The sequence below is a fragment of the Seriola aureovittata genome, chromosome 14 (assembly GCF_021018895.1).
Source record: "Seriola aureovittata isolate HTS-2021-v1 ecotype China chromosome 14, ASM2101889v1, whole genome shotgun sequence".
Classification (NCBI taxonomy): domain Eukaryota; kingdom Metazoa; phylum Chordata; class Actinopteri; order Carangiformes; family Carangidae; genus Seriola; species Seriola aureovittata.
In genome coordinates this window covers 24,566,041-24,592,059 of record NC_079377.1, presented here as the reverse complement: position 1 = coordinate 24,592,059, position 26,019 = coordinate 24,566,041, and the positions used below count along the sequence as shown (strand labels likewise).

Sequence of the window (26,019 nt, the reverse complement as noted above, 5' to 3'; positions counted from 1 at the left end):
AATTTTCTGTTTACAACACATATAGTAAATTGTTTTGCAGATTTCACAGTTTGAACTAATATAAACTAACTAATGGCGTCACTACACTCAGAGCAGAGTATGATCACTATCATCTGAACTTTCTGTCAGATGGTTGAGCACCCACTCATCCCCCACACCTTTCTGACAACATTTCTCCTTAAATCTTACTTGCAGGTTGCATTCAGGGAACCATTAAAAAACAAGTTTTGGTTTTACATTTTCAATAAAAAATAAGAGAGGAAGAAACGGACACAGAGAAGTCATGCACCTGCATAATAATTGCAAGAATGACACAGCATTGACCTCTATAGAAAACCACATCTTCCTTAGAGACAGAGATCACATCATCATGAACCTCCCTCGTTTCATATCTTTCTGCATTACTGCATTTCACGTCACTAGACTGTGGATACAGAGGAGAAAACAGCAGACTCTGGTGAAAGAAGCACATCCAGATTGTGGTCCACCAGCTTTCAAAGGTAAAGTTTGTGTTACATTATTCATCTTAATCAATGTTTAACCTAATACATTAAAACTGTAAAGGTGTTGATACATAACAAGGGGACTGGACTGTAGGTGTACAGTAATCTACAGTTGTATTAAGTCTTTGTTTTTACCCTCTCTTGCCTTAAATACCAGTAACTTGAGATTTGTGCTAAAATGCTGGGTCAGGGGCGTCGTGTGGCGTAGTGGTCTAAGCAGGCGCCCCATGTGTGGAGGCTGCAGTCCTCGCTGCAGTCAGCCACGATTCAAGTCCCGCATCGGACGGCCTTTGCTGCATGTCATTCCCCCTCTTTGCCTCCCCATTTCCTGTCTCTCTACTGTCCTGTCAAATAAAGGCATAAAAAGCCCAAAAAAATATACTTAAAAAAAAAAAAATGCTGGATCACTAAGATTTATCCTGAACTATAGTTGTACTGTATTTGTGTGAACAGCACTTCACAGCTTTAGTATTATCACTGAACAATGTGAGGTAGATGTTAAAACACTTGCTGATCTCTCAAACAACAGGTTTCACAGTGAAGAATGGAAGATTCCTTCATTAACATCACCTAACAGAACAGAAGCTCTGATGACAGCACCACCATCTACTTTAATACAGAACAAAAAATCATGTACGTGGTGACATGCATTATCATTTGTATCAGCCTTCCTTTGATCCTAGTGGCCATCCATGGAGTCTGTTCTCTGGTGAGTACATTATGAATGAGAAACTAGGAACCAATGAGAGTTTGATGAAAAATACATCTGACTGTAAATGTTGAGCAGAGTAAGATGACAACGTGTCATCAGCAAAGATCATGATTTTTTCTACCAATGTTTTCCTGCAGGTCAGAAACGATCAAGTGGCTCCAATTTACATCATCAACCTTCTGATTTCTGACCTCATTCAACTCTGCTGCATGATCGTTGAAGTGGTACAACATGAGATTTCATCATCAGAATAATCTTCAATGTTATTTACCTCTGGGGTCTGATGGCGAGTGTTGGCTTCATGGTGTGTGTCGCCCTGGAAAGGTAGCTATCAGTTTATTAAGTATTTGTGTAGCTACATGTCTGACCATTTTATATATGTATAATGTATATAGTGTTTGTATTATACATGATATAATTCACATGCTCTACAAAGAATCTGTGTGTCTATGTTGTATCACAGGTATCTGGTCATCACCTGGCCGCTGTGGTGCCGCTTCAGACGAACCATCAAGGCCTCTATAGTGGTCTGTGTCGTGGTCTGGACCTTTCCTCTTTTGATTTTTGTATTTGTCTATATCTTGCTATTTACTAAGTTGACACAAACCATCTTTGGAGTCTTCTTCCTCCTTCCCTTCCCCCTGTTGATATTCTTCCTGCGTGGGACCGTTAAAGCCCTGTCTGCAGCCATTAGTGTCCCTGCTGATGAAAAACGACGAATTGTTGCAATTCTGGTTTTGGTTCTACTTATTTACACACTGTTGTTCCTGCCCTCCATCATTTGGTCCCTGGTAGTCATATTCAAATATGACAATGCCCTCAGTGTTGTGTCTTTAATGTTTGTAAGGTTCAGTCCTCTTGCAGACGTGTTCCTGTATGTTTTCAGTAGGAAAGGAGCTGTAGACAAGCTGTTGGCCTCTCTGTGTCGTTGCAGGATGGACAGCGATGATAGAAACAGACCAACAGCATGAATGATGACAATTTATACACAGTCGCTCCATGTAGTCAGAGAAAGAGAGAAAAACAGAAGAAGAAATGTAGGAAATAGAAACAAGACAGTTTCTGTCTTCTTCTCACATGATTTCCTACAAAACTCAGCTCCATTCAACTTTATTTATCCATATAATAAGAAAGAATTCAATATCATTTTATCTAATATTCTTTTTTTTATATTGTTTTTAATACTGTTTTCTTATTATTAAAAACAGTTTTCTTTAAAATGTTACCAAGAAAAGGAAGATTAGAAATGGTAATAATGTTGTTCAAATTTGATTTCTTTGAGGAGAGGTTTGATCATTGATGTTTTTAAAGCTTCAAGACTGTTTTTGTTTAACTAAAACATTGTCAGTAGTTTGTAGTTTGTAGTAGTATGTGTCTTTTTTTTAACCACAGTAAGTTAATCTTTAAACCACTTCTCCCCCAAAACATCCAGCCTCTATCAGACAGATTCGATCTCTATTGCATTATACCACAAGAAAATGGTTTATAACCCCAGTAGCTCTGTTCCTGTTTAGGTTCTGAGAAATAATAAACATTAGAAGAACGTCTCTAAAAGTTTTCACTGTTTTCTTTCTGCATCTACACCACACTGGACCAGGTCCAGATCAAAAACTACTACACTCAGACTTGTCAAATCTGGACTACATACCCCAGAGAGACTAAAGAGTCTTTAAAACATTCTGTCTGACTTGTGAAACCGTATGCTGTTCATGAAAATGAAAAAAAGTCATTTCACAGCTTTTTTTGCATCTAGACAACATTGGATCAGTTTCGGATCAAAAACCAAGAAACTTAAACTTGTCAAATCTGGATTATTTTCCTCCATACTGCACATTTGATAGGTTTACAGTCGGTTCATACATACACACACACACACACACACACACATACATATGTGTATATATATATATATATGTATATAAATGAAACATAAGACTTTGCACTGGTAAAGGCAACAATCTTTATTTACTACAGTTGATGCTAAATGTGAGGGCGGCTCTATGTTCTATGTGTTGTGTGTCTGAATGTGGTTTTTTTTCTAGTAGTAGAAAAGTATGTCATTCATGCAGAAGTCGGGTTGCAGGCTCTCAAAGGTGCAGTCAGATGTGTCCATCGCACACCTGCCGCAGTGGCAGCTCAAAGCCACCGGGTAGGTGACGGTGGGGTTCACATCAGGAGGACAGTCAGGAAGGTCGAACGTCCTGTAATACAAGTCCCGGTATGTGCACACATGCTGGTACACGTTACTGAATGGTATCTTGATGACAGGGTCCTGGAGAGAAGCAAAAACAAGGAGTATTATCTGTGAATGTAAAGTCTGGTATATCTGATTCCTCTGAGCCATACAGCTCCATCATCGTTCCCAAAAACTTTTATCAGTGAGTCACACACGTGGTTTATTATTAGCCAAATCCCACACACACCATCCTGCTGCCCCAAATTCTCACTAGAGCACCAATTGTGTATTAATCCACAGCTGAAAATAGTCCCCAACACATGTACTATTTAGTCTTGTTTGAGCAACATTTGCTAAAAACTGTAGCCTCAATTACTGAGACTATTTTGAAAAAATACACATATAGGCGAGTAACGTTTGATTAATGTTTTCTAAAAACTACAGTGATCAGCTGTTATCAAAAACTTTTGAGACTTAAAAATTAAACTGTGTATTTGTGTGCTGATTTTAAAGATTTACGCTGAGAGCCGCAGACACGGCAGGGAAGTCATTTTCATGGGATCTACTGAGAGGAAATGAATAGATACCAACCTAATTATTTAGTCTTAATCTTTCATGGCAATATTGCACATCCAGAAAACGTCCTTTTCCATGGATTCCACCATAAAAAAAAAAAAAGTTTACCTCCATCAAAGCATTGATGCTTTGCTTCTGCTAAGAATGTACTAAATATATATTAGATTTTATTATTCCTACAATAAAATCATATGTCCTCACAGCTTTTTGTTACTATTACAATTTATCATCTAATTCAACTCAAGCTTTTTGCCTCTCCCTGCACTGTATGCTATTTGTTTTTCTTTGTCATTCTGTATGTATTTTAAATTGTGCAAAATAAATAAACTAATAATAAATAAACTAATGAAATAATTAACTAATTAAGAGGTGATTGTAGTCACATTGGGTTGAATTATAAATGAGTTGATTAAACCATTATCTTACCAGGTGAAAAAGACGAGACATTGTGAAAAGAAAATGAGTGTTTATCTGAAAACATAAAACTGAATCTATTTTTCATGTGAGCTCAATACATAGATTTTATTAACCTGCTATTGCTTGTTATTTACAGTATATATTATTGATAATTCCTTTTTTATTTTGTTATTTTCTTGCAAATTTTAAAATGGTTGTTTGGTCAATTTTTTATCATGATTTACCATTTAAATAATTTCTGTTTTCACTTTATTCAAATAAAATATAAATTGAAATAAAATTTTGAATATTTAAACTTGTTATCATGTAACTGAAGTTCAGTATTATATATTTAATAAATATTGCTTTTTCCAGCCATAACTCCAAATAATAGTTACCAAAATTATCAAAAATATTTGGCGTTCCAAAATAGAAAATTTATCTTTTTTTATTATTATTTTCTTTATTTGACCCCCATCCTCTAATTCCCTCCTTCTCATTTCTTTGGCCAGAATACCTTGGTGATGCAGTGACCACTGCAGATGGTAGTTTCCACTGCGTGACACTTGGGGCAGCCCTCCTTCTCCAGAGACACCGTCTGGTTGATGAGCTGGCAGGGCGGCAGCTGGAAGGCCGCTGCTGACGGAAAACCATGCAGTTTGGTTCAGATGTGTCACAAACTGGAACTCTGTGCGTTTTCTTAGCAGAGCAGACGCTAACGTAGGATTCCTACTAACACATTATAGTATAGATTTATTGCTCAGGCTCATGGGTCAAAAAGATGTTGATAAATGTCAAATGTTATTTAACATTATTTAATGTAAAGTCAAAAGAAGCCACTTTCTTTATTTTCAGTGAAAACATTCAGATTTCAATCAATAAAATTCTGAATTAGTTGCAAAATGTTTCTTTTGCATGAAAATAAAATAAATTTAAAACTGTCTTATTGTCTTATTTACCTGCAGGAGCCAGGGGCCAAATGGAAGATGGGGCTCCCAGAAACAAACTCAACATCAGGGGGAGTATCACTCTGGTGACCTGTGGAGCCGTCATCCTGTAGGAGATATATGGACTTCTATCAATAAACTAAGATCAATAAATGCTACATCATCACAGTCTGTGATTTTGATTGTGAAATTATCTATGAATAATACACAATCAGGGACTTTATTCAGCTTTAATTAATCAACAAAGAGCCTCTAATGGAGTGTTTGACCCCTGACCTTCTGGAGGGATCTGGGCCAATAACTATTTGATAATGACTTACTGCAGTCTTCATTGTTTTCTGTAAATGGGGAAAAATTACACAACCTGGCAACCCAGCCACAAACCACAGTGAAAAAAGAAAAGAAGAATAAATAACATGCAGAATGATTGAATGAATCGGCTGTTGATCGTTGGTAACTTACCTCTCCGGTGTCTGCAGCAGGTGTGCTGAGGCCAGCTGTCCAGCTCCGGCTTTATACAGCACAGAGGAGCCTGGTATCCAGGAAGACACTTGCTCATATTGGATGTCACACTGCTTCAAACCCGATCACCTGTTTTTGTTCAAAGGAGGGAACACAGGACAGTTTTAACCTTTATTTACCCAGGAGATTAATCTGTCTCTGTATCACTTTCACATCCTGTTACAGTGGACGTTTTAGAAGGAGGGAGGAGGAGGGTTTAAACTCATCCTCCAGATTGACCTGCAGCTGAACTGTGAAGGGGTTAATAAAAAGATAGAGATTGAATGATAGAATAATAGAGATTTATTATAGTATTAAATATTAATTTCTAAAATATTTGGTTTTGGTATTTGGTTTGTATTGCTTCCATCTGAATAATCACTTTATTATTGCTATGTTGGCCTCCCTTGTCTTCTCTACTGAGGCTGCTGGGAAGAGCTGCTGTCCTCAGACATGACCACCAGATGGCGGTAGCGCCCCTTTCACAGCCCTCACTACCTGTTCATTGTAAGCAGTGCATTCTATGGCTGTTATGTTACTTGTGTTTAATCGCAAGTTGATTTTAAACTTTGTGTATTCATGGGCAAAATGGTAAAATAGTGCGCACAAAATTTTTTTTTTTTTTACATGCATATGAAATGCAGAAAGTAAATTGAATTTATGAAGTAAAACAAATGTGTTGTTTTTCACATTGTCATGTGTTGATGTTTCACTGGCGGCAGCCTATGCTTGATTAATAAGTCCCATATGGTCTAGCGGTTAGGATTCCTGGTTTTCACCCAGGCGGCCCGGGTTCGACTCCCGGTATGGGAACTGGAGTTTTCCGTCTAACGCTGTACGTCACTGGCGGATATGAGACTTTATTCCAAAGCCATGCGTGTGGCTTGTTCTATAAGCTGCTGGTCGCATGAAATGACTGTTTGTTCATAAATGTGCACAAACTTCAGCTTATGAGACTCAAAGAAATTGCGTTATTGAATTTAGTGATGTTTGTATTTCCAGTATTTTCACGACGAAAATCAGTTAAATATGTTAAAAGAATATATAATAGCACAAATATATAGATATCCAGTTTTAGTCTCATTTTCATATTATATTATTTCTGCCTTTATTTTCTTTAAAGTTCTCAAACAGACTCGTAAAAAATGATTAGACTCATTATTGTATTCGGAAATAATATCCAACACGTAAACAGGATGAATGTTTGGCAGGTAGTAATCTGCTGCTGCCGGTGAAATAATCCTGTTTGATCGGTGTGGGATCACAGTGACATGCTGGTCTCCTGTTTGACGTGGTTTGTTTTACACCTTGATCCTGTAGCTTTTCTACAGCCATAATTCCTGGTTGCAGTTTTTAATGGGCTAATATGACACTTAGGTTCTTTTTTTCCCTTCAGTTTACTTAAATTTCATTAAGTGCTTCTTCTTTTCCACATATCATATAGATCACAACGTAAAAAAATAGGAAATTTCGGTTACAGAAGCAATAAAGACCGGGGAAAAGGCCGGAAACTCATCTGCAGCCTGTATTTACAACATAGAATAAAATGTAAGAAATACAGCCTCACCGTGTCTGTATTATGCTATATCTTAGATTGAGTCTGTTTTACTCTATTTTCAATTATGCTTGTTTGCATTTTATTGATTTATGAATTTATGCATCTCTAAATAAGGAATAAAAGCAGCTGTAAGCTATTAACCTAACCTTAAAATAAATGATTAACACAAAGAATTTAAATAAAATTATAACAAAAGTAATAAATATAATTAAAAAATATATATATAATAAATAGAAATAAAGGAACTAAAACTGACTTACTTGCTTTTTATTAATTTATTTTAGATTTATTTGTGAGATTTCTTTTACTTGAAAACTTTACATGTATTTACAGTATAGAATTTATCTAATATCATCATGTACATTGATCGGAACTATACAGCGGTAAACACCGTTTTCCTGTCGGCGATTAAAAGCGAACGGACCCATTCGGCAGCTACAGCGCATGCGCAGAAGAGCCCAATATGATTACGAGCATTGTCGTTACATGATGAGTTTTTTCGAGCTAAACTGGTTGTAAACGTTTCACAAGTAGCCGGACACAGTGGTGCAATGGCGGGAGAAGAGCAGGAGAGCAAAAACAAGGTAAGAGTCTAAATTAAATTCAACCGGGAAACGTATTTTAAATGGAAGATGTTTGCTAGGCTCCAGTTTTCAGAAGGTCAACAGCAGCTAGCAACTTTCAGAAACTGTTGACGTGATTCATTAGGTTATCACGGTTAATGTGGGTAAAGTTTTGTTATCTCAACTCATTTTAACACTTAAATTTCCCGCTTTAACAGAGATAACTTAAACTAGCACGCTAATAGCTATCCGTTATCAGAAATAGTTTGGTCCCCCCAAATCCCGTTCAAATATTTGATGATTAAAGTTTAACTTGTACACGGAAACGAAAATTATACCACAGGAAGTTACTGAGAAGTTTTTCAGAAATATGATATCCTACAGAAAATCTCGGCTCACAGATTATTAAACAAATAAAAATGGATTTCAATAAAACACGATACAATACATACAACAAAACATGTTTTAAAATAACTGAATAAAGATGGTATTTGCCAAAACAAGATGCACATTCAGTTCTCCATTATATTTCATGAAGGTATGAATTTTCAGTAGGTGTTAATACCTCACGTCCGACTCTGTCCTTCAGGGTTTCAGGCTGCTGGGGATTCTGGATGTCCAGAAGACTCCCTGTGCCAGAGAGGCCATCCTGCATGGAGCTGGAGGTTCACTGGCTGCTGGCCTCCTGCACTTTCTGACCACCAGTGAGTTTTAATTAGGCTGTCTGTGTGTGTTTGTGTCTTTTCATTGTTCGTTTAGTGATTGTTTTACTTTGCGCTGTGTTTAGTTTTTCACAAATTGAATCTTGAATGACCTGTAAAATTAAATGGACAATGTCACTGGAGTCTGTCCCATCCAGAATATGAGAGTTTAGCCTCCAGGGAAATAAGGGGATTGTGAACTAAAGTAATAAACTAAGGGGAAGTTGATGATGGCATATTGAAACAGACACAAAAGATACCGGTATGCTAAAAAGAAAAATTACTCTCAATTTTGACCTGCAGCTGCAACCTAAATATGAGACGTATGAAACGATCTGGATTTAATCCACTTCATTTTAGTATAAAATAAAATAATGTCAAGTAATGTCATAAGTCTGTCCCGTTGTCCGCAGGTCGAGTGAAGAGGTCTTTTGACATCGGATTTGCAGGCTTCATGCTCACCACGCTCGGGTCCTGGTAGGTCTTCACACTGACTGACACTTCATCTTTTTCTGGTCTATCTCTCTTGTAAGAGAAATGTTCCTCCTGTGTCTCCCTCTCCAGGTTTTACTGCAGGATGAACAACGCTAAGATTCGCGTGCAGCAGAGGATAATCCAGGACGGCATCAAGAACAAGGTTGTGTACGAAGGATCTGGTCTAGACCCCACAAACAAACCTGGAGCAGAAACAACATCAGGGCCCTCATGATCTCCAGCACCGCAACTCATCTCCCTCCCGTATGAGGGCGTGGAGAAGAGAGGACACTGTCAGGGTAAACTGACGAAAAGCCAGTATTTAAGGATGCTTTTTTTTTGTTATTGTTGTTTTGGTTTGGTCCAACAACTTCTCAAGCAAGTTCGCAGTCTGTAAAGTGCCTGGTCTGTCAGTCACATCACGGAGCAGATGAAGTCTTTCATCATGTAAAAACACCAATTCTAGATCACTCACTTTCAAATTCCAGCCCCCTCAAACAAAATCTCTTTTGAATTTGATCGTTTTTACAAGTCACACTTATTGATCAGGTAGATTTACCACTCCCTCAAACTCTGATGCATAAATTCCTGTAATTTCAGTCATTTATTTCTCTTGTCTGAAAGTCAAACCACTAAATGGTGTAAAAAAATGTTTTAAAGTGACACATCCCTGCAAAGCTCCAAAAACTGAGACGTCGTCTTTATTGGGAACCGTGTTAAATTGCATGTTGTTGGGGAAAAATATGTATAAGACAAACAAACTGTGTGCTCGTGTTTATTTTACTTGTAGTTGACAACCAGATCTCTGCTGTGTTATTTCTTTATTTAAGAATCACTGATAAGGTGGCTTCGAAAGGTAAATCAGTGCTGGATTTATACTCTTTTACATTTCACTTGAGTTACTTGTAATGTGTTGCTAAAACAAATCAGAGCCCAGTGGGTGTTTTCATCCCCCACTGAGCCAGAATCAGAATCAGCAGTTTCCTGTGATCCAGTGCTGAATCAACCTTTCACTTCACCTCAAACCAACGACTGTCAATATGTTAATGTTAATATTTAAAACTTGACGTGGAAAATAAATTTTGTGCTGATGTAAAAAAAAAAAAAAAGTGCAATCGAGGATGTCGTCGTCATTGTTGCTGACATTGTGAGTAACTGTTGCACCTCTACCTTCAGCTAGTCTGTAATTAGTCATCAGGAAATTGATCATTTTGATATTTGTTGTCGGGTTAAATTAAGTTAATTGGCCACTCTGAATTGCCCGTAGGTGTGTTTGGTTGTTTGTGTCTAAGTGTCAGCCGCCACTGTATATGATAGCGGTGTGGATAATGAATAAAGTATAAATGAATGTTTGCTTTATATTGTTATACTTGCTGCTGCTTTTTTGGCTGCTGATCAGATTCAAGTGAGAAAACGAAGACACTGGAGAAAAAAAAAAAGAATTGTAAGTTGAATATTACGTTTGTTAATTCATTAATTGTGAGAATAATCATCAGTAGCAGCCTCACTGAACATGTGCTGTCCCGTTTTAGAGGATGAAGCAGAGCTGAGAAATGAGCGTCGGTACAGTTTGAGCCACAGAGGAAACAACCGTCCAACTGACTCAAAGTGAAGTGCCCATGAGCAAGGCACTAAATCCCTTCAACCTCCAGGTAGGTTGTTCACAACTTGGGTGTGATGGTGGACATTAACTTTGTAAAACTGATTATGTATGGTGGCCCTGAGAGGTCAACGTACTGCAATTTAAGAAAACAAACATGCTGCAAATTCAGTCCTACAACAGAATGGAAGTGTTTCCAGGGGACACTAAAAAGTGATGAACCTGGCTGGGACTTGTTCAATGCCCAGTTGTGACTTATGAAGTTAAAAACATTGAATAACACGTGCATCCCAGCAGGCTCATCACTTTTTAGTGTCCCCTGGAAACACTTCTGTTGTGTTGTAGGACCGAATTTGCAGCATGTTTGATTATTTGCATGTGTTTTCATTAGTTGTGGTGTGTTGAGCTCTCAGGGCCACCGTACGTATGTGCTGTATGCTGCGCTGGCTGCTCCACTAAAATGTGAAAAATGCTGTTGTACCATCAGTGGGCCAGCAGATGTCACCACATCCACATCCTGTGATTGAACTTCCCGTCCAGTCACACACTTCCTGTACCTGACACATGTGACATAATCCTCCAACAGAAATGAACCGTGGTAGATTACATCAGCAAGATGTGACTCGTTCACTCTGCTATAGAACAAAAACGAAAGCCAACTCTCGTGAAGTGCATCTGTTTTTACTGACAGCAGAAGCCAAATCATTTCACTCCTGTTTGACAGTTTATCTCCTTTTACAACCATTTTCTTTGTTTGTTTGTTTGTTTATTGCTCCAAGTGAAATTCTGCAGACTTGTCTTTATTTACCTCACTCACAGAGAACAAATACAACAGATTTTACACCTATTTGAGAAGAAAACTTTGTGCATCAAATCCTGATCCACAAAACTTTCTTAGTTGGTGCACCTAATGCAGACACAACAGTAGCCACAGAGTTTGTGCATTTAGCAGCTGGAATGTCACTGTTTATTCTGCGTTAGAATTTAATGGATTAAACTATTATGTTTTCTACATCAACTCAAAGATTTAATAGGAAAATACTCAGATTATTGTTCTATCTACACTGTTGTGCCAAAACATGTACATTGCAGGGCCGTAAAACGCCCTGAAACTGTATTGAAACCATTATGAAATTCTCCACTCAAATCTGATTTAGTGGCAGAGCAACATGAGTGAAATGTAAGGCCTTTAGCAGAATCATTTTCCAAACAAACATTAATTAATTTAACATGCAAATAAAACAAAAAAAAAAAATCATATAGAAGTATAACTCGTTATTTTGGAGCTTTGCAACTCAAATAATGTCAAATTGATTTATTAATCCAACACTACACATTCACTACCTAGTTAGTGCACACTTAGACTTTGCATTCTGAACCTCATCGTCGACTTAACCATCAACTATCAAACGAAGGACACAGGAAGCAGCCGGAGCAGCGTCCTCTTGTGTGGTCTTATTTTAGAAGACCTTTATCTCGGTCAGCGTCTCTGTGTCCTGTGGGACGATTGTTCCACTAGAGCTGTTGGCACGAGTCAGGAGCGAGATGCCACCTCATATAATACCACACTGATATATTGTTGCATGACTTAGACTGACACAGACGTGGGGGAGGGAGAGAGAGAGCGAGAGAGAGGGGGAGGGAGGGAAAGAGGGAGGGATTGTCCAGACATCTGTCACTACCGGACATGCCACACAGTCCCATGCTGAATTATGTAACAGAGGATGGTTATTTTTGTGTGTCATCATAAGCTCATAGGACACATGAAGTCAGGTTAAGTCCAGTGGACTTTAAGCAAATTAAGGGTTTAATTCTAACACTGATTATATCCATGTTTAGCAATATATCCATGCAGATTTTGATAATTTTAAAACACAAAAGGTATCTGTCCTTACTAAATTGATTTTATTTGAAACTATCTAAAATCATTAACCCATTAACTGTTAAATTATGCCAACAGTCAATAGAGAAGAGTGGATACCTTATTTTTAGACAGATAAAAACAAGGTATCTGTATCTTAAAAGCAGTGCGAGAAAGCATGTTTAAAACATAAATTTCTGGTCACTTTGCCCTTTTTGCTTCCATGTTTATCTGTTTATCTCAGCTCTGGGTACAACATAATTTAATCAAGTTGGCCTTCAAGGCACAAAAGAACCTGTTAAATTAGTCCAGCTGGTGTTTCTCTGTATTTATTCACCGATCAGTTGTGCAGCATGTCGGCAGTTTTAATCAAACCACAGGTGAAGCCCTGGTTTTTAACATTTGCAATACTTTACTGTTGACAGCCACTGTTTTTTTTTTTTAAATGCTGAAGCTGCAATAAAACCAGGACCAAAAGAACCAAAAGAAGAATGGTGTGCAATCAAATATAAAATTACTTTTAAAGCACGGATGGATCATCTTATGAGCCAACCAGGCACAGGCGCAGCCAGGGGCCCTTAAACCAGAGTCTCTGTATTAAGTGGCAGTGATTGATATTAAATTCAAAGAGCTCATTTAAAAGTAGGGATGTTATATTCATGTCCTTTTGCCCCTGATCCAAATCCATGTCCATTAATTTTACTATCTGCGTGCCGCAGGAGTGTGTACTAAAACCCGGAAATAAGTTAGCATTTTAGCACTTCCGGTTCCCTCGTGCTCAAGTCTGTGGGTTTTTTTCGTTAGACGATTAAAATAACATGATCTGAGGATAATGTACGATCACTATATATTCACGTTTTGTTGTACAACATAAAATATGTCAGTAAATAAACCAGTCGTGATTTATTTAAAGCTTTTACGTCTCTTTAAAAAAAAAGCCGGTTGTGTTGTCGGGGACGTTAGACGTCATCACATAGGACACGAAAGCCGATCTACTCACATGTCCGTCTTTACAGCATCGTTGTGTTTATACTAACTTTAAAAGAGGAAAGGCCTTTTTGTAGAAGAGGTCAGAGTTAAATCGAATTACAAATTTGGAAGTTCAGCAGCGGTGACGTTGAAGTCATGTGACCGTGGTGAAGTTAGTTTGTAGCCTAACGTTGGCGTTTCACTTCTAGCTTCAAACAGTCAAAATACGAGGGAACCAGGGTGATGCTAACTTCCGGGTTGGCCTACAAAAATACGTCATCCCTGCGTCACTCTATACCTATAGTCTGATCTGATATTTTATTATATTTTTTATGTGTCTGTGCTCTGGGGTCCATTGTCTTATAATCCGTCAATGCTTGAAAGTATCAATGCTGCATAAAATTGCAGAAAACATTCTGAGCTCTTATAACAAAGAGCATAGGTGTGATGTTTTTTCCATTTATGCTGCATATAAAAGTATACAAAACGAAAATATACTGTACTATAATTAAAAGTGTGCCATTACACAATACATACATTTGTTCTCAAACCAGTCAAAACAGATGAAACATGTATTTCAAATAATTTTTCCTACTTAACATGTTGATTCTAACATTGGTTCACACGCTTCATTGTTCTCGTTCTGTTCTTTCAACTTCTGGTTCGATTTGGCGTCACCTTGTGTTTGTGACGAATACGTAGCTTTCACATTAAAAACATCCCATTTCTCAGGAATCAGGCCTCTGTTAAAGAGCACAGACGCCAGGTAGGAGAACAACAAGATGGCCGCCACAGCAGACAGCATGCAGATGGTTCTGATTGGGGACTGCTGGACGTAGACGCCGTTTACCAGGGTGCATCCTGGGAATTTGATCACAGGTGTTATGCCTAGCAGCGGCTCCCCGCACAGCACCCGCAGCAGCATGCCCACCACACAGCCCAGGATGGCGCCGTAGCCATTAGAGACGCTGAAGAAGAGGACGCAGACGAGCTGCGGCAGCATGAGGGTGTAGGTGAGGTCGGAGCGAAGCAGCCAGATCATCAGGACGCTGTTGTCCAGGAAGGTGAGAGATGTGCCGGCCAGGCCCACCACCACCACCGAGACCCTGATCACCCACTGGATCTCCTGCTCTGACGCCTGGAGGGAAGAAAAGAAACAAGAAACTTTTCTGTTTATTTCCAATGACCATTTTTAGTAAATGTTTTGGTTCGCCTGAATGGATGAGTAAAATTTTTTTGACAATCTTATTGTCAGACCTTCCCCTCCCCTCACTCGCCTCCTCCTCCTTTTCCTCACCTGTGTCCTCAGGATGGCCCTATAAATGTTGGAGGTGAAAATGGAGGCAGCAGACAGCAAGGCAGAGTCAGTGGATGACATCACAGCGGCGGCCACCGCCCCAATACCGACGATGGAGATGTAGGTCGGGGTGAGGTGCTGCAGGACGATGGGCAGGACAAGTCCTGTATCGCCACGCTCAAGCGGAGACGGAGATCCATAAGAGGTCATGTTCCAATCTGAGGAACATTAAGGCAAAAATTCAACTAATGCTAAGTTAAATGTCAGCTTAAAATAAGATAGAGGAAATAACATTAAAAAGTTTAGATTTATTCCGTACTTGTTGATGCAGCCACTGCACCGAGCAGTATGGGCGGGATGCCTAAAGTGGGAACGATGAACGCGGCAGCGAAGCAGGTTATCTTGGCTGTAGCCGAGGAGGCGGCGGACAGCGTCCTCTGGTGGAAGTTCTGAAGACCCAAGTTTCCCAAACCCTTGGATGACAAGAAAAATGTTGTCAAGGCAACATCGAGTACAGAAAAAACGTACCCAGCTTCAACCTTTGCCCGTCTGTTTTTTTTTCTTTTTTGTTTTATTTTGAAAGAGTTGCATCACTTCCAGTTACCATGTCTGTGTGGACTCTTTGGCAGAATCCCCAAAGAGTCTTTGGGGATTCTGCAACATCTTTCACCCGAAACCTCTATCACCCTCTAAGGAATCCTGTAGGTCTCCCGGGCATGCTGCAAAATATAGTCCTTCAGTGTTCCCCACCCAAGCTTCCCAGCTGCAAGTCTTTGCAGTGACAAAAACAAAACATTTCCTAGTTGTTTAAAGGGGCTATTTGTCATTTTTTTTCTGCCACCGATCGTAGCTTCGTGCCAGGAAGAGGTGGTGGTGACTGTCGCTTCAACTGTCGTGTTTACATGACAAGAGGTTATAATACGTCCTCTGAGCAACGCTAGGTCTTCAGGGCAAACTGGAGGCTACAGTGAGCCGCTATCAGGAAGTGACGAGACGAGCCTGGGGCTAGCTCGTTAGCGTGCTAACTTAAGAGGAAGAAAAGACGTGATAGAGACAAGAGTTAACATTGGCAATACTTTGAAGTTTGATGCCGAACTCGCAACGTTTCTTCTAGACTGGTAAGTAAACAGCTGTTAATGCTAACGTTAGCTATGCAAAACTTACAAATAGCTCCTTTAAGTCCTATTTAGAAACAAAATCATATCATCTGAAAATTAATAAATGAAAGTAAGTCCAGTAACCTCATAGCTGTGTATGAATTTTAAAAAACAATAGGAGAGGCCTGGAACAGTTAAACCTTGAATCTATTTTTTGATGTGAGGTTTTCTATTTTCCATCCTTACCAGCAGTAGAAAGTTGTCGATCCACCTCCAGGCTCTGTCTGCCTCCAGAGTACCGACCCATGGGGACTGGAAGGTGTTGTTGTAGGCCGTCTCCGTTATGTCCAACACAGCGGGGTTCATCAGGGCAAAAGGGACGCACAGCCACTACGAAGAGACAATGATGCTCAGTAAACAACAGTAGGCGAACTGCTAACCCTTCACACTGACTGCAAAGTAATAATGTTAGCACTCTCGAGTCTGGAGCAAGAGCTAAGATTATCTTAGTGTGGCATGCAGGCTGGAAATAGGGCAGCTAGGCTTTACGCTAGGCTAACTGCCTACATATAAACACAGACTGATACGAGAGTGGTATTAATCCTCTCATCTAACTCAAAGCAAAGGAGCTTGTTGCTAATGTTGAACTATTCCCCTGATGTGTTTTTTAATAGCTGCCCTCGGGACAGTCAGGGAGTAAATTGGGCAACAGGAAGGGCGGCAACTCACCAAGCTAATGAAGATGAGAATGAGCTGTATGATGTCTGTGTAGGCCACAGAGTAGAGGCCTCCCAGCAGAGTGTAGGTGATGGCCACAGCCGCAGAGATCCAGATGCTCACAGTGTAGGACAAGTCCAGGATCACACTCATAGTTACACCTTAAACACACACTTTTATGTTTTAGACATAATGTTTATATATATGTAACAGTTGAAAAATAAACTTGTCAGTGCTCTTTGGTGAACAACTACAGTATGTGATGGAGGCACTGCAGCCAATATATATCAGACCAGGCGACTGCAAAGAGCACAATTTACGCTATAATTTGAGACTTTAAAGGTCCCATATAGTATAAAGGTAGATGTCTATGTGTAGTTTGATTATAGATCAGGTCTAGCTTCTATATTAATACTGTGAAAGTATCAAAGCCTCAGTCCCCTGAGAAATGCACACAGCCTGTATTCAGAAACTGTGCCTTAAAACCAGCCGTCAGGACTTCTGTAACTTTGTGATGTCACAACAAAGCAGTAACACCTGAAATGATATCTTAGTGATCAAAACGGCCCATATTTTACACTTTTACTGTGTTTTATTTGAAGTGTTGATCCATAAGATGATATATTTGTGGTTTTAAGAACCAAAAACCATGAGCTTGAAAATTAGTCGTTGGGACTTCCTGTAACTTTGTGATGTCACAACAAAGAAGTTACTGCTTTCAGCCATGCCCCAAGCCCCGCCCACCTGGACCCACCATCCAAAACCTTGCAGGATTTGCTTTCTCTGAGTGTTTTTACTTGAAATCTGCTATATTTTTATTGGATCACTCAGAAAACAGTCAGCCAATCAGAAGAGAGGCTCAGAGCCTCCTCTCTTCTGATTGGCTCACCGACCTGTTGTTACTAGAGCTCCAGAGAGAAGCCTGAGAGAGGAGATGTAAAACTACACTGAGATGGTTTTTGGTTCTTAAAACCACAAATATATCTTCTGATGGATCAACACTTCAAATAAAACACAGAAGAAGAAGAAAACATTGTTGCTTAAACCAGAAATTCCTACAATTTCATTACACCCAAATCTAGTGCAGAGGTCACCGCCTTAGCATCTTTACAGTGGATTTAAGACTTGACTTGTTGCAGACACAGGAAATTCAGTGGTTGGTAATTATAATGCAGTATGTTTATGTACCACCACACACTGTAGCTTTCCCATGTGGCTACTGGTGCGATTTAAGGTCTTGTGCCCTCGTGGAGTTATTTCAGACCAACCTTACAATTAGACAAAGGCTTGTGTTTCACACAGCACCTCAGCAAAGAGCTGCGATCGACAGCTGCTCGGCTGCAAGGGTCAACATGCATGGATCAGATGCATCGCACATATGCTCTCATGTACATATAGAAAACATTCTTACCTAATCCTATGAGTGTCCCTGTCACCCACATGATCTCTGATATGAGCGAAGCCAGCGACAGAGCGGCCGTCGGTACTTTTCCGTATTTGATCTGGAAAGGATCCATCATGGTCACGTATTTATTGTTTCTCATCGGCTCGGCGAAGAACAGGCCACCTCAATGATGAAACAGGGAACAGATAGATTTAGGGTTATTGGCTGAATGTATTATTTATCACTTCAATGTATGACAGGTTTGCTATGATGAAAAAAAAAATCAGCTTTTGACTTAAAATGCTATTAATTAGGTTGATTTACCAGATTTCTATAATGATTTCTTATTAAAATATTCTATTTTTTTACATTTCCCCTTTTAGACTACAGCCTAAACAACAACACACTCCTTAAACACATGTGATTTGCTCTTTTCCTCTTAGTATGAAATGTTTTATTTCATAAAGCACAAAAAAAAAACTCCACAATACAAACAGTCTCTTCATAAAAAAAACCCCTACAGTCAAATATTTTGTCAGTGCCGTGAACCACATTTAGTCACTGTACGTTCATCAGGGTTTAAGAGGATAAATCTTTCTTTTCTCATGTGATTTTCACGTGGAGCAGGAATGTTGTTTTTTTTTTTTTTTTTTTCCGCTAATCTCCACACACAAGGGAAGTCGTGTAACCTGTTGTGTTTCCTCCATGTTTCCATGTTTAAGGGAAATAAAGGTGTCAGGTTATTATTACACTCTCGGCGTCACTGTTTTGTGACAATTCGGGAGATAAATGTCCTTTCTCAGGAGACTTTTCAGCAGTTTCCAGAGAAAGGGAATGTGTGAAATGAGGTGAAAATACAACAATGACAATCCCTGAATAGTCGGATTACAGATTCTTAAGAAAACCGTCATGTTTTCATGTAGTAGTACCTGTGAAACTAATGAATGGACGGCCCTGTCGGTTTCTGTTTTATGTTGAAACAAAGTCCTGATCCCATCAGCCTGAGTCTGAGATGTCCTGACTCACAGCCACGGTGCAGCGGATAAACCTGTTTGATTTACACGACTCTCTGAAAAAATACCTTTGTCAACAATAGGAGTGTTTTCTGATCTGGTTAAATCTTAAGCAGCCAAAACAACTTGGTTGAGGTCAGAGAAAGGATTTAAGAGGAAGCAGTGGAGAGAGTAGATTTAAAGGGTAAAAATCAGACAGTTCATTGAACCATCCACCTTTACATCCTGTGGTGCTGCAGACATGTCACTATCGGCAGCCCGCCCATGCTGTAGATTTTCACATTCTTTGGTTTTGAGTTAGCTGGGTGCTTTTGTGGTTGCTCTGCTGTCAGTTCCCCATTGTGTCTTGCCCATTTAATGACTAAGCACCCTCCTTTTAGATGGGCACAGTCATATAGTGTGGAAAGCTATCACTGACTCAGACTCAGACCCAGTTTGAACTCGATGTTGAAACAGAGGACGGTTATTACTGATGCTCACAGGAGGCTGCAGGGGCCATTATCATTATCGTGATTATTTCAACAATCTGCAGAAACGCTGTTGTTTTCCCGGTGAGAACGGCCTGTCCTCAGGACAAACTTTTACATTTCTGCCCCGCAGAGTCTAAGAATAACAGAGGTTTCTGTCTCATTTTTGCTTTAGTAGGACAAGATCCAGGTGAAAATGAAAACCAGTGACCCTGAAGCGCCCCGGCTCTACTGTTTCTGTTTTCAGTTACTTTAAAAGGAAGTCTTACCGATGATGAAACACATGGTTGCTGTGATTGGCATGACGGCCCAGATCAGTCCCATGGAGGGGTTGTACACCGCCTCCGCTGTGCCCACAATGAATCCGCCTCCAACCCATGTAGCTGTATGACACACACACACACACACACACACACACACACACAGATTCACATACAGGCACACAGACCGGCTGCTACTCTTGCACCTGCCTGTAACCCGATAAACCAGCCTGTCTACTGTAACTTTGATAGGGAATTAAATTTAAATAGGAATTTACTGTAAATTTAATGACCAATTACTTTGAAACATCAGTGTTCTGGCGGTTGTTGCCTGACACGTGATTTTCTTTGGGCAGAGAGGCATGATACATAGGATATGAAAGCATAAGAATAAAACACCTTCCCTGTATTTTAATGCTGTCTCAGCTTATGTTAAAACCATATGAGTTCCTCTTATCTTATAAGCTTCCTGTTTTGTTTTTTGTTTTAAGTTTTTCTGTTTTTTGCTCCTGAAATAAGACAATAATTCACTTGTCAAATACTCTAAGTCTTCTCCTCTGTTTTGTTTCACCATCCGTTATTGTCGGCCAATAAAATATCTACATATACATAGGCCTATATATATATATTTTATATAATCTCTTGTAGACTAAAATGTTGTTTCGTAGCCTCATTTGTCACGTTACGATTCATAATGTCGCGTAGTTATCGCTGTAAGAAAATCCTTAAAACTGCGCTGGGTTTTAATTTATTCCCCTTTATTTTATTCTCTTCTATTTTACAAAGAAGGTATTTTAAGGCTCAACACAGGAAATCGATTTAACGTTATGTAATTTAGAGCGCGGGGACAGAAACTGTAGGCCTGGAAAAAAATAGAAAACCTTCCACTAAACACCGGTTGATTTTTACAGGAAATAAACGCAGAGCCGATTTAAAGAGATGATTTCCCGGTCGCCTGCTCCTCCACCGCCGCGTGTTACTCGCCTGTCATGGTGAAGATGCCGACCACTAGGTTGATGCCCCGGTTGCCCAGCAGAGCCATCTCCGTCTTATCCCCCTGGCCCTTCTTGGCTTCCCTTTTGGACTTGATGGAAGCCCAGATGCCGATCCCGAGGACCAGCAGGTAGAAGAACATCATCACGGCCACTCCGGGGATGTTGAGAGCCATGATGGAGCTGCAGGATTCCCACTGAAGGACGGAGCGTCTGCCGGGCTGCCTGGATGATACAGCACATCCCTCCGCGCTGCTGCTGCTGCTGCACGAGCACAGTCATGGCACAAATGCTCTGAGAGCTCAGTGGAGGCGCGTGGAACTGCACCTGTAACCCACAGCAGACAACCGTCAAGGTGAAACACGCACGCATATGGCACAGCACTATACTACAACTATAAAGAGCTGCGTGTGAAGCAGTAATTAGTGGGAAAGTCATTCATTTGTGTTAATTTGATCAAGAAAAAAATATATAAATATATTTGGGAATATACATCCTTAATATTTCCACATAGTCAGGCCTTAATTTAATAAGGGCGTAGCATTTGAAGCTATAGCCACTTAATGTATTTATAGGACATAAGCTTGTAGTATTATGGGATTCAGCTTGCCTTCGCATGCTGGAGGATTCATAATCGGGCTGCATGTAATACTGTGTTACTGTTTCTAATTATATCTCACTGGCATCAACCTCTGTCATCACCCAGCATTCACTGCGGCTTCACATTAAAAATACTGAAATGGCGACGCATGATGTGGCTTTTATTGTGAAGCGGCGACAGGAAGCGGAAGCTCCTTTTTCACCGAGGTTACTTTAGGTTACTGACTGCGATAGTTCATGTAAAGCTGCAGCTTCAAAACAAAGACAGAAGTGGATGTTTGTTTTAAAAAAAAAAAGGGGAGTCATAATTTTGTGAAATAAAACTTTAAATGATATAGATGTTTAAAACGTGTCTTAAGGTCAATTTACTACCTTTTTCCAGAGCTTTCAACTGCATGTAATGGTCTTAATCAGCAGATGAAGTAAGGGGAGAAAGTGGGGACAAACTGTTTCCCTACATGCAACCACCTGTGGTCAACATACAGTTTAAAGCTAATTAGAAAATTGCTGATTTATGTAATCAAAACCATAATTTTAACTCTCAGAGGGGGGCTGCCATGAGAGGACTCGGAGTCAGAGTCTGACTGACTGATAGAAATTACAGATTGGAGAACAAGTCTCTATCAGTGTTGCTACATCTGTGCTTCGTGCCTATCCAGACTTTCTTGTTTGTGTATGGCATCTCAAGGGCATGACGAAGGTCGGCACCCTGCAGTCTGGATCCAGTGATGTTTGGATGAACACCGTCTGGTTCAAAGCGATCTTTACAGTTCCAGAAGATACTGAAATTGTCAATAAACTTAATCATATTATCGTTAGCCGAATGTCTCGTCAATTTGCCTCGGCCCAATTAGTGTTTAGTGTCTCAGATACATGGGCCAGACGTGGCCATCAAACAGACTGGGGGGGGGTCTGGCACCAAGTAGTTCCTAGAGAAGAGGAAATGTGCTCACAGTGAATGCAGAACTTGTCTGCTGCTGCATGATGGGATGTGCAGTCATCTTGAGTGATGTAGCCTTGTAGTATCATGGCTGTGATATCAACAGTTGAATCATCACCTTCAAGTGACCTGTGGAGCTTTTTGAAGCAACAAGGGAACCAAGTTTGATGGAAATTGAGATTGTAGGTAAATGTAAGTAGCAGTAGCCACTTACTTACTTACTTAATACACTTTACTTACTTACCTTCTGAGTTCTGAATTAGATTGCGTCAAGAATCTATGGATGGGCGCTAATGTTAGCTAGTTTTTAACTTTGGCTTTACGTTACAGTTTAGCTACCTAATGTTAGCTGGCAGATAGCATGCCTTCTTATTTCCAGTGTTGGCTTGGCAACATTGGTTTAGTTAGTCTTGTGGTGGTTTAGTTAGTCTTATACCTTTCTGATATTAATCGTCACCCCCCTTTATTTTCACTCCTGAATTCAGGAGTTCCACGTTGTCGGGTAATTGAACAAAAATAAAATACATGTGTACTGAAGGCTTAGTAATTGTATTAGCAGTTATGGAAAGTAATTAAGTAAACTGTAAGTACTGTACTTAAGTGCAATATTGAGGTAGTTTTGCTTTACTTCAATATTTACATTTTGTGCTATTTTATACTTCCACTCCATACGTTTCAGAAGTTTTACTGTAAGGACTGTAACACTACAATTCACTGAAGCATGTGCTGCCCTGTACTGAGTTTCCTTTCGCCCTGGAGAAAAAGTCGACCGCCCTGATTTTCACTTTATAATTCGCACTCTGCTTGGAGTCATAAAAAACACACACACACACACACACACACACACACACTCACACACACAAAGGAAGAAAAGATAAACACACAAACCTACACACACAAAAATAAATGAAAAGCTTACAAGTAAATAAAAAAACTCACAAGCTTTTAATAAAGACAGAAATGGAGTGAGAGAAAAAGGAAGAAGAGTAAGAGTGGGTCCTTTGCTTCCCGTTAATAATTGCTATTTTTGACATTTAACATTATGCCCCTTGTGTATAAACGTGCAGTAACATGACCTCAGTGTTTCTACAGTCCTGGCCGTGACCCTGCTTATAATCTTACTATGATCAGACAAGATACTGGTTAACATAAGAAATATGACCAAAGGAAAAACATAACAGGACACAGACTCTGCACGATTTATTTTATCAGCAAATATTCTAAACACACCTCCACCAACTTCATGCTGTCTTTCCCATAATGCAAAGCAACATGCTCAGGCCTTCTCACAGAAACAATAGCTGCGTTCACAGCGTGCTGCCGGTCACAGGTCAATTTTAACAAGACCTGAACACATCATGTGTAAAGACGGACTGAAAAGAGCCGAGGGGAGCCCAACGGATTTTAAACTTTGTCTCACAGCTCGACGAGCGAACGGTGAAGCAGAAGGACGATTCTCTTATGTCTTTGAACTCGGCTGAGAGGACGAGCGGCCGCTGATGACCCCAGTATGAGCGCTGTCAGGGCAATTTTTACAGTTTTCTTTGATTTACATTCATTACCTATACCCTGTACACCAGGACGACACCGACACATTAACATAATGTTGGGCTCATTTTGCTTCAGCGTCAGCGACAGTCATTATGTTTTCAGTTCGTCCTCACGTCCCATGTTTTTTCGTGGACACGCTATCTCAGTAACGCCTTAAGGGAATTTCTTCAAATTTGGCAAAGATGAACTGATTAGGGTTTGGTGGTCAAAGGTCAAAGGTTAAGGTCACTGTGACCTCATTTTTGTAGCCTCGTTTTTGGCCATAACTCACTTATTTATACACTAATTATGACACGATTTAACACAAATATCTAATAAGATAAAACGAAAAAGTGATGACATTTTATATCCAAAATTCCTAAAAACACTTCTGGCAATTATTCAGCGCTTTAACTCAGAAAGGGGAAATTGTGACGGCAGAAAATTACAGTAATAGATATTAATTATCATAAGGATAATTATCCTTTTCGCTCTTTTTTTAACACAAGCTTTATGTTACGACAGACTCATTATCACATAGAATTATATTATTTAAAACAAATTATTTTATCACTTTGTTAACAGAAATTTCCAGTCAGACGAGGATCATGTGACACATTAATTTTGTGTCAGGAAAACTGATAACTTTCATGTTACTGTAATAAATTATTAGTTAGAGTGTGATTCAGCTGAATAATTAAAAATGTTATGTTAATTTGACTTTAAAGTTCCAACATTTAATGTTGTTTGTGCATAAAATAACTAAGTTATGACACATCATTTTGTTTGTGTTTAATAAAAATAAAGATAAACATTCATCAACTCAGTAATTTTATACCAAATAAGATATTCCCTGTTAATATGATGTAGAATTAATGCTCAAAAACCTTTTTTTGTTGCATGATTTCAAACAAAAAGGTTGAACCGACTGTCATTTCCAGTCAGACGAGGTTTATGTAACACCTTTATTTTGTGTCAGGTGCTCTCATACTCATAACGCTCATGTTATTGTGCTAAACTAAAAGTTTGTGTGCGGCCGGTTCCAATACACATTTAAGTTGAGTGAGCAAATGAGGATTTACATGAGGCGATGCTGCTCGGTCTTTCTCTATGTACTAGCTGTTGTGATTACGCAACAGTTTGAATTCTTCATCCCTTTTCCCCTTTTTTCCATCTTTTGTTACGACTTCAGCTGCTTCTTCTTACAAATTCAAGCCAGAAACACAACTCGGCTTCAGCTTGTGCAGAAGCAACAATCCCACTGTGATTCCTGCAGAAATTGCATTTTCTAATTTAAGAATTGTAACATGTTTTTTTTCCTAACATGATCCCAATGGTCATCCATAATGATTAACTGCAGGATGTATATTTACAGGTGTATTCATAGTCTGGTATGTCCTGCATGTATATGAGGACGTTCCATTAATGGCGGTTTAACGTTCATGTGTCTGAGCGACGCTGTCAACAAGACAAACAGCTGTGAATTTACCCTTGTTTATTCAGGAAAGTTTCACTGACGGCCCAGCTGTTGCTTGATCACACCTGGAAGCTGTCCAGTACGACCACAGTCCGAGCAGCTCCACTGGAGCAGCTCGGGTTAGCGGCCTTGCTCATCAGCGCCTCAGATGTCATCTGAATTATGAGTCACTGTTCCACCGCAGGAAACAGTGTTCGGTGATTCAGTTGTCAGACACTGAAGCCGACACCCTCAGTACTTAACTGGTGAGACGCCACTCTCAGTCCACTGTCACATTCTTCAGATTACAAAGTACTTTAGATTACAGACCAGCATCCCGGTGTCACAGACGACCTGAAGTGTTTTTTTTTGTCCTGTAGCCATTTTAATTTGTCAGAACTTGGGTCTGTTTGTGTTCGACACTGTAAAAAGAAACAGCCACACAAACACACAGGAATAAAGTTAAGATAAAAGCAGTTTCAATATGTTGACATCAGTCTTTCATGCAAATCTTTACTTCCCGCATTATCATGAACACACAGAATGAGCCGTGTGAACCAATGGAGAATATTCAGGTACATTCAGCTTCATTCAAAGCAGGCAGATCAACTCTGTGGAGATAAGGAGCCTCAGAACTGCAGCTATAAAATAAATGGCTTCCCAGAAAGAACCACATTAAACAACGCAAACCTGGACTTAAACGTCTTCACCAATACTCAGGTAGACACA

General features: G+C 39.6%; 3 protein-coding genes, 1 non-coding gene and 1 pseudogene across 6 annotated transcripts; 3 read left to right on the top strand and 2 right to left on the bottom strand.

Annotated features, from left to right (window-relative positions):
• Window positions 1-408: 408 nt before the first annotated feature.
• On the bottom strand, window positions 409-5,822 carry lhb (luteinizing hormone subunit beta). Of its 3 annotated transcripts, XM_056395165.1 has the most exons (5): window positions 5,773-5,797; window positions 5,323-5,417; window positions 4,881-5,002; window positions 3,258-3,487; window positions 409-423 (listed from the first exon to the last, which is right to left on the bottom strand). In XM_056395165.1, exons 2-5 carry the CDS (start codon window positions 5,414-5,416, stop codon window positions 420-422), a joined length of 450 nt encoding a protein of 149 aa, XP_056251140.1. In that variant the 5' UTR covers window position 5,417; window positions 5,773-5,797; the 3' UTR covers window positions 409-419. The 3 variants fall into 3 exon arrangements, with proteins under 3 accessions (XP_056251140.1, XP_056251141.1, XP_056251139.1); XM_056395166.1 differs by lacking the exon at window positions 409-423 and having other exon boundaries at window positions 3,162-3,487; window positions 4,881-4,999; window positions 5,773-5,822; XM_056395164.1 differs by lacking the exon at window positions 409-423 and having other exon boundaries at window positions 3,162-3,487; window positions 5,773-5,795.
• On the top strand, window positions 777-2,707 carry LOC130181215 (P2Y purinoceptor 8-like; annotated as a pseudogene).
• A 730-nt stretch (window positions 5,823-6,552) lies between the features above and the next one.
• trnae-uuc (transfer RNA glutamic acid (anticodon UUC)) lies at window positions 6,553-6,624 on the top strand. Its single transcript has one exon. It is a non-coding gene; the product is annotated as a tRNA-Glu (tRNA).
• Window positions 6,625-7,794: 1,170 nt separating this feature from the next.
• On the top strand, window positions 7,795-10,466 carry LOC130181218 (cytochrome c oxidase assembly protein COX20, mitochondrial). Its single transcript, XM_056395167.1, has 4 exons — window positions 7,795-7,953; window positions 8,522-8,636; window positions 9,047-9,110; window positions 9,198-10,466. Exons 1-4 carry the CDS (start codon window positions 7,921-7,923, stop codon window positions 9,340-9,342), a joined length of 357 nt encoding a protein of 118 aa, XP_056251142.1. The 5' UTR covers window positions 7,795-7,920; the 3' UTR covers window positions 9,343-10,466.
• Window positions 10,467-11,372: 906 nt separating this feature from the next.
• On the bottom strand, window positions 11,373-21,280 carry LOC130181214 (high-affinity choline transporter 1-like). Its single transcript, XM_056395163.1, has 8 exons — window positions 20,757-21,280; window positions 19,782-19,895; window positions 18,060-18,215; window positions 16,661-16,809; window positions 16,178-16,321; window positions 15,154-15,307; window positions 14,835-15,052; window positions 11,373-14,675 (listed from the first exon to the last, which is right to left on the bottom strand). The coding sequence occupies exons 1-8, from the start codon at window positions 20,938-20,940 to the stop codon at window positions 14,133-14,135; spliced, it is 1,662 nt and encodes a 553-aa protein (XP_056251138.1). The 5' UTR covers window positions 20,941-21,280; the 3' UTR covers window positions 11,373-14,132.
• Window positions 21,281-26,019: the final 4,739 nt, after the last annotated feature.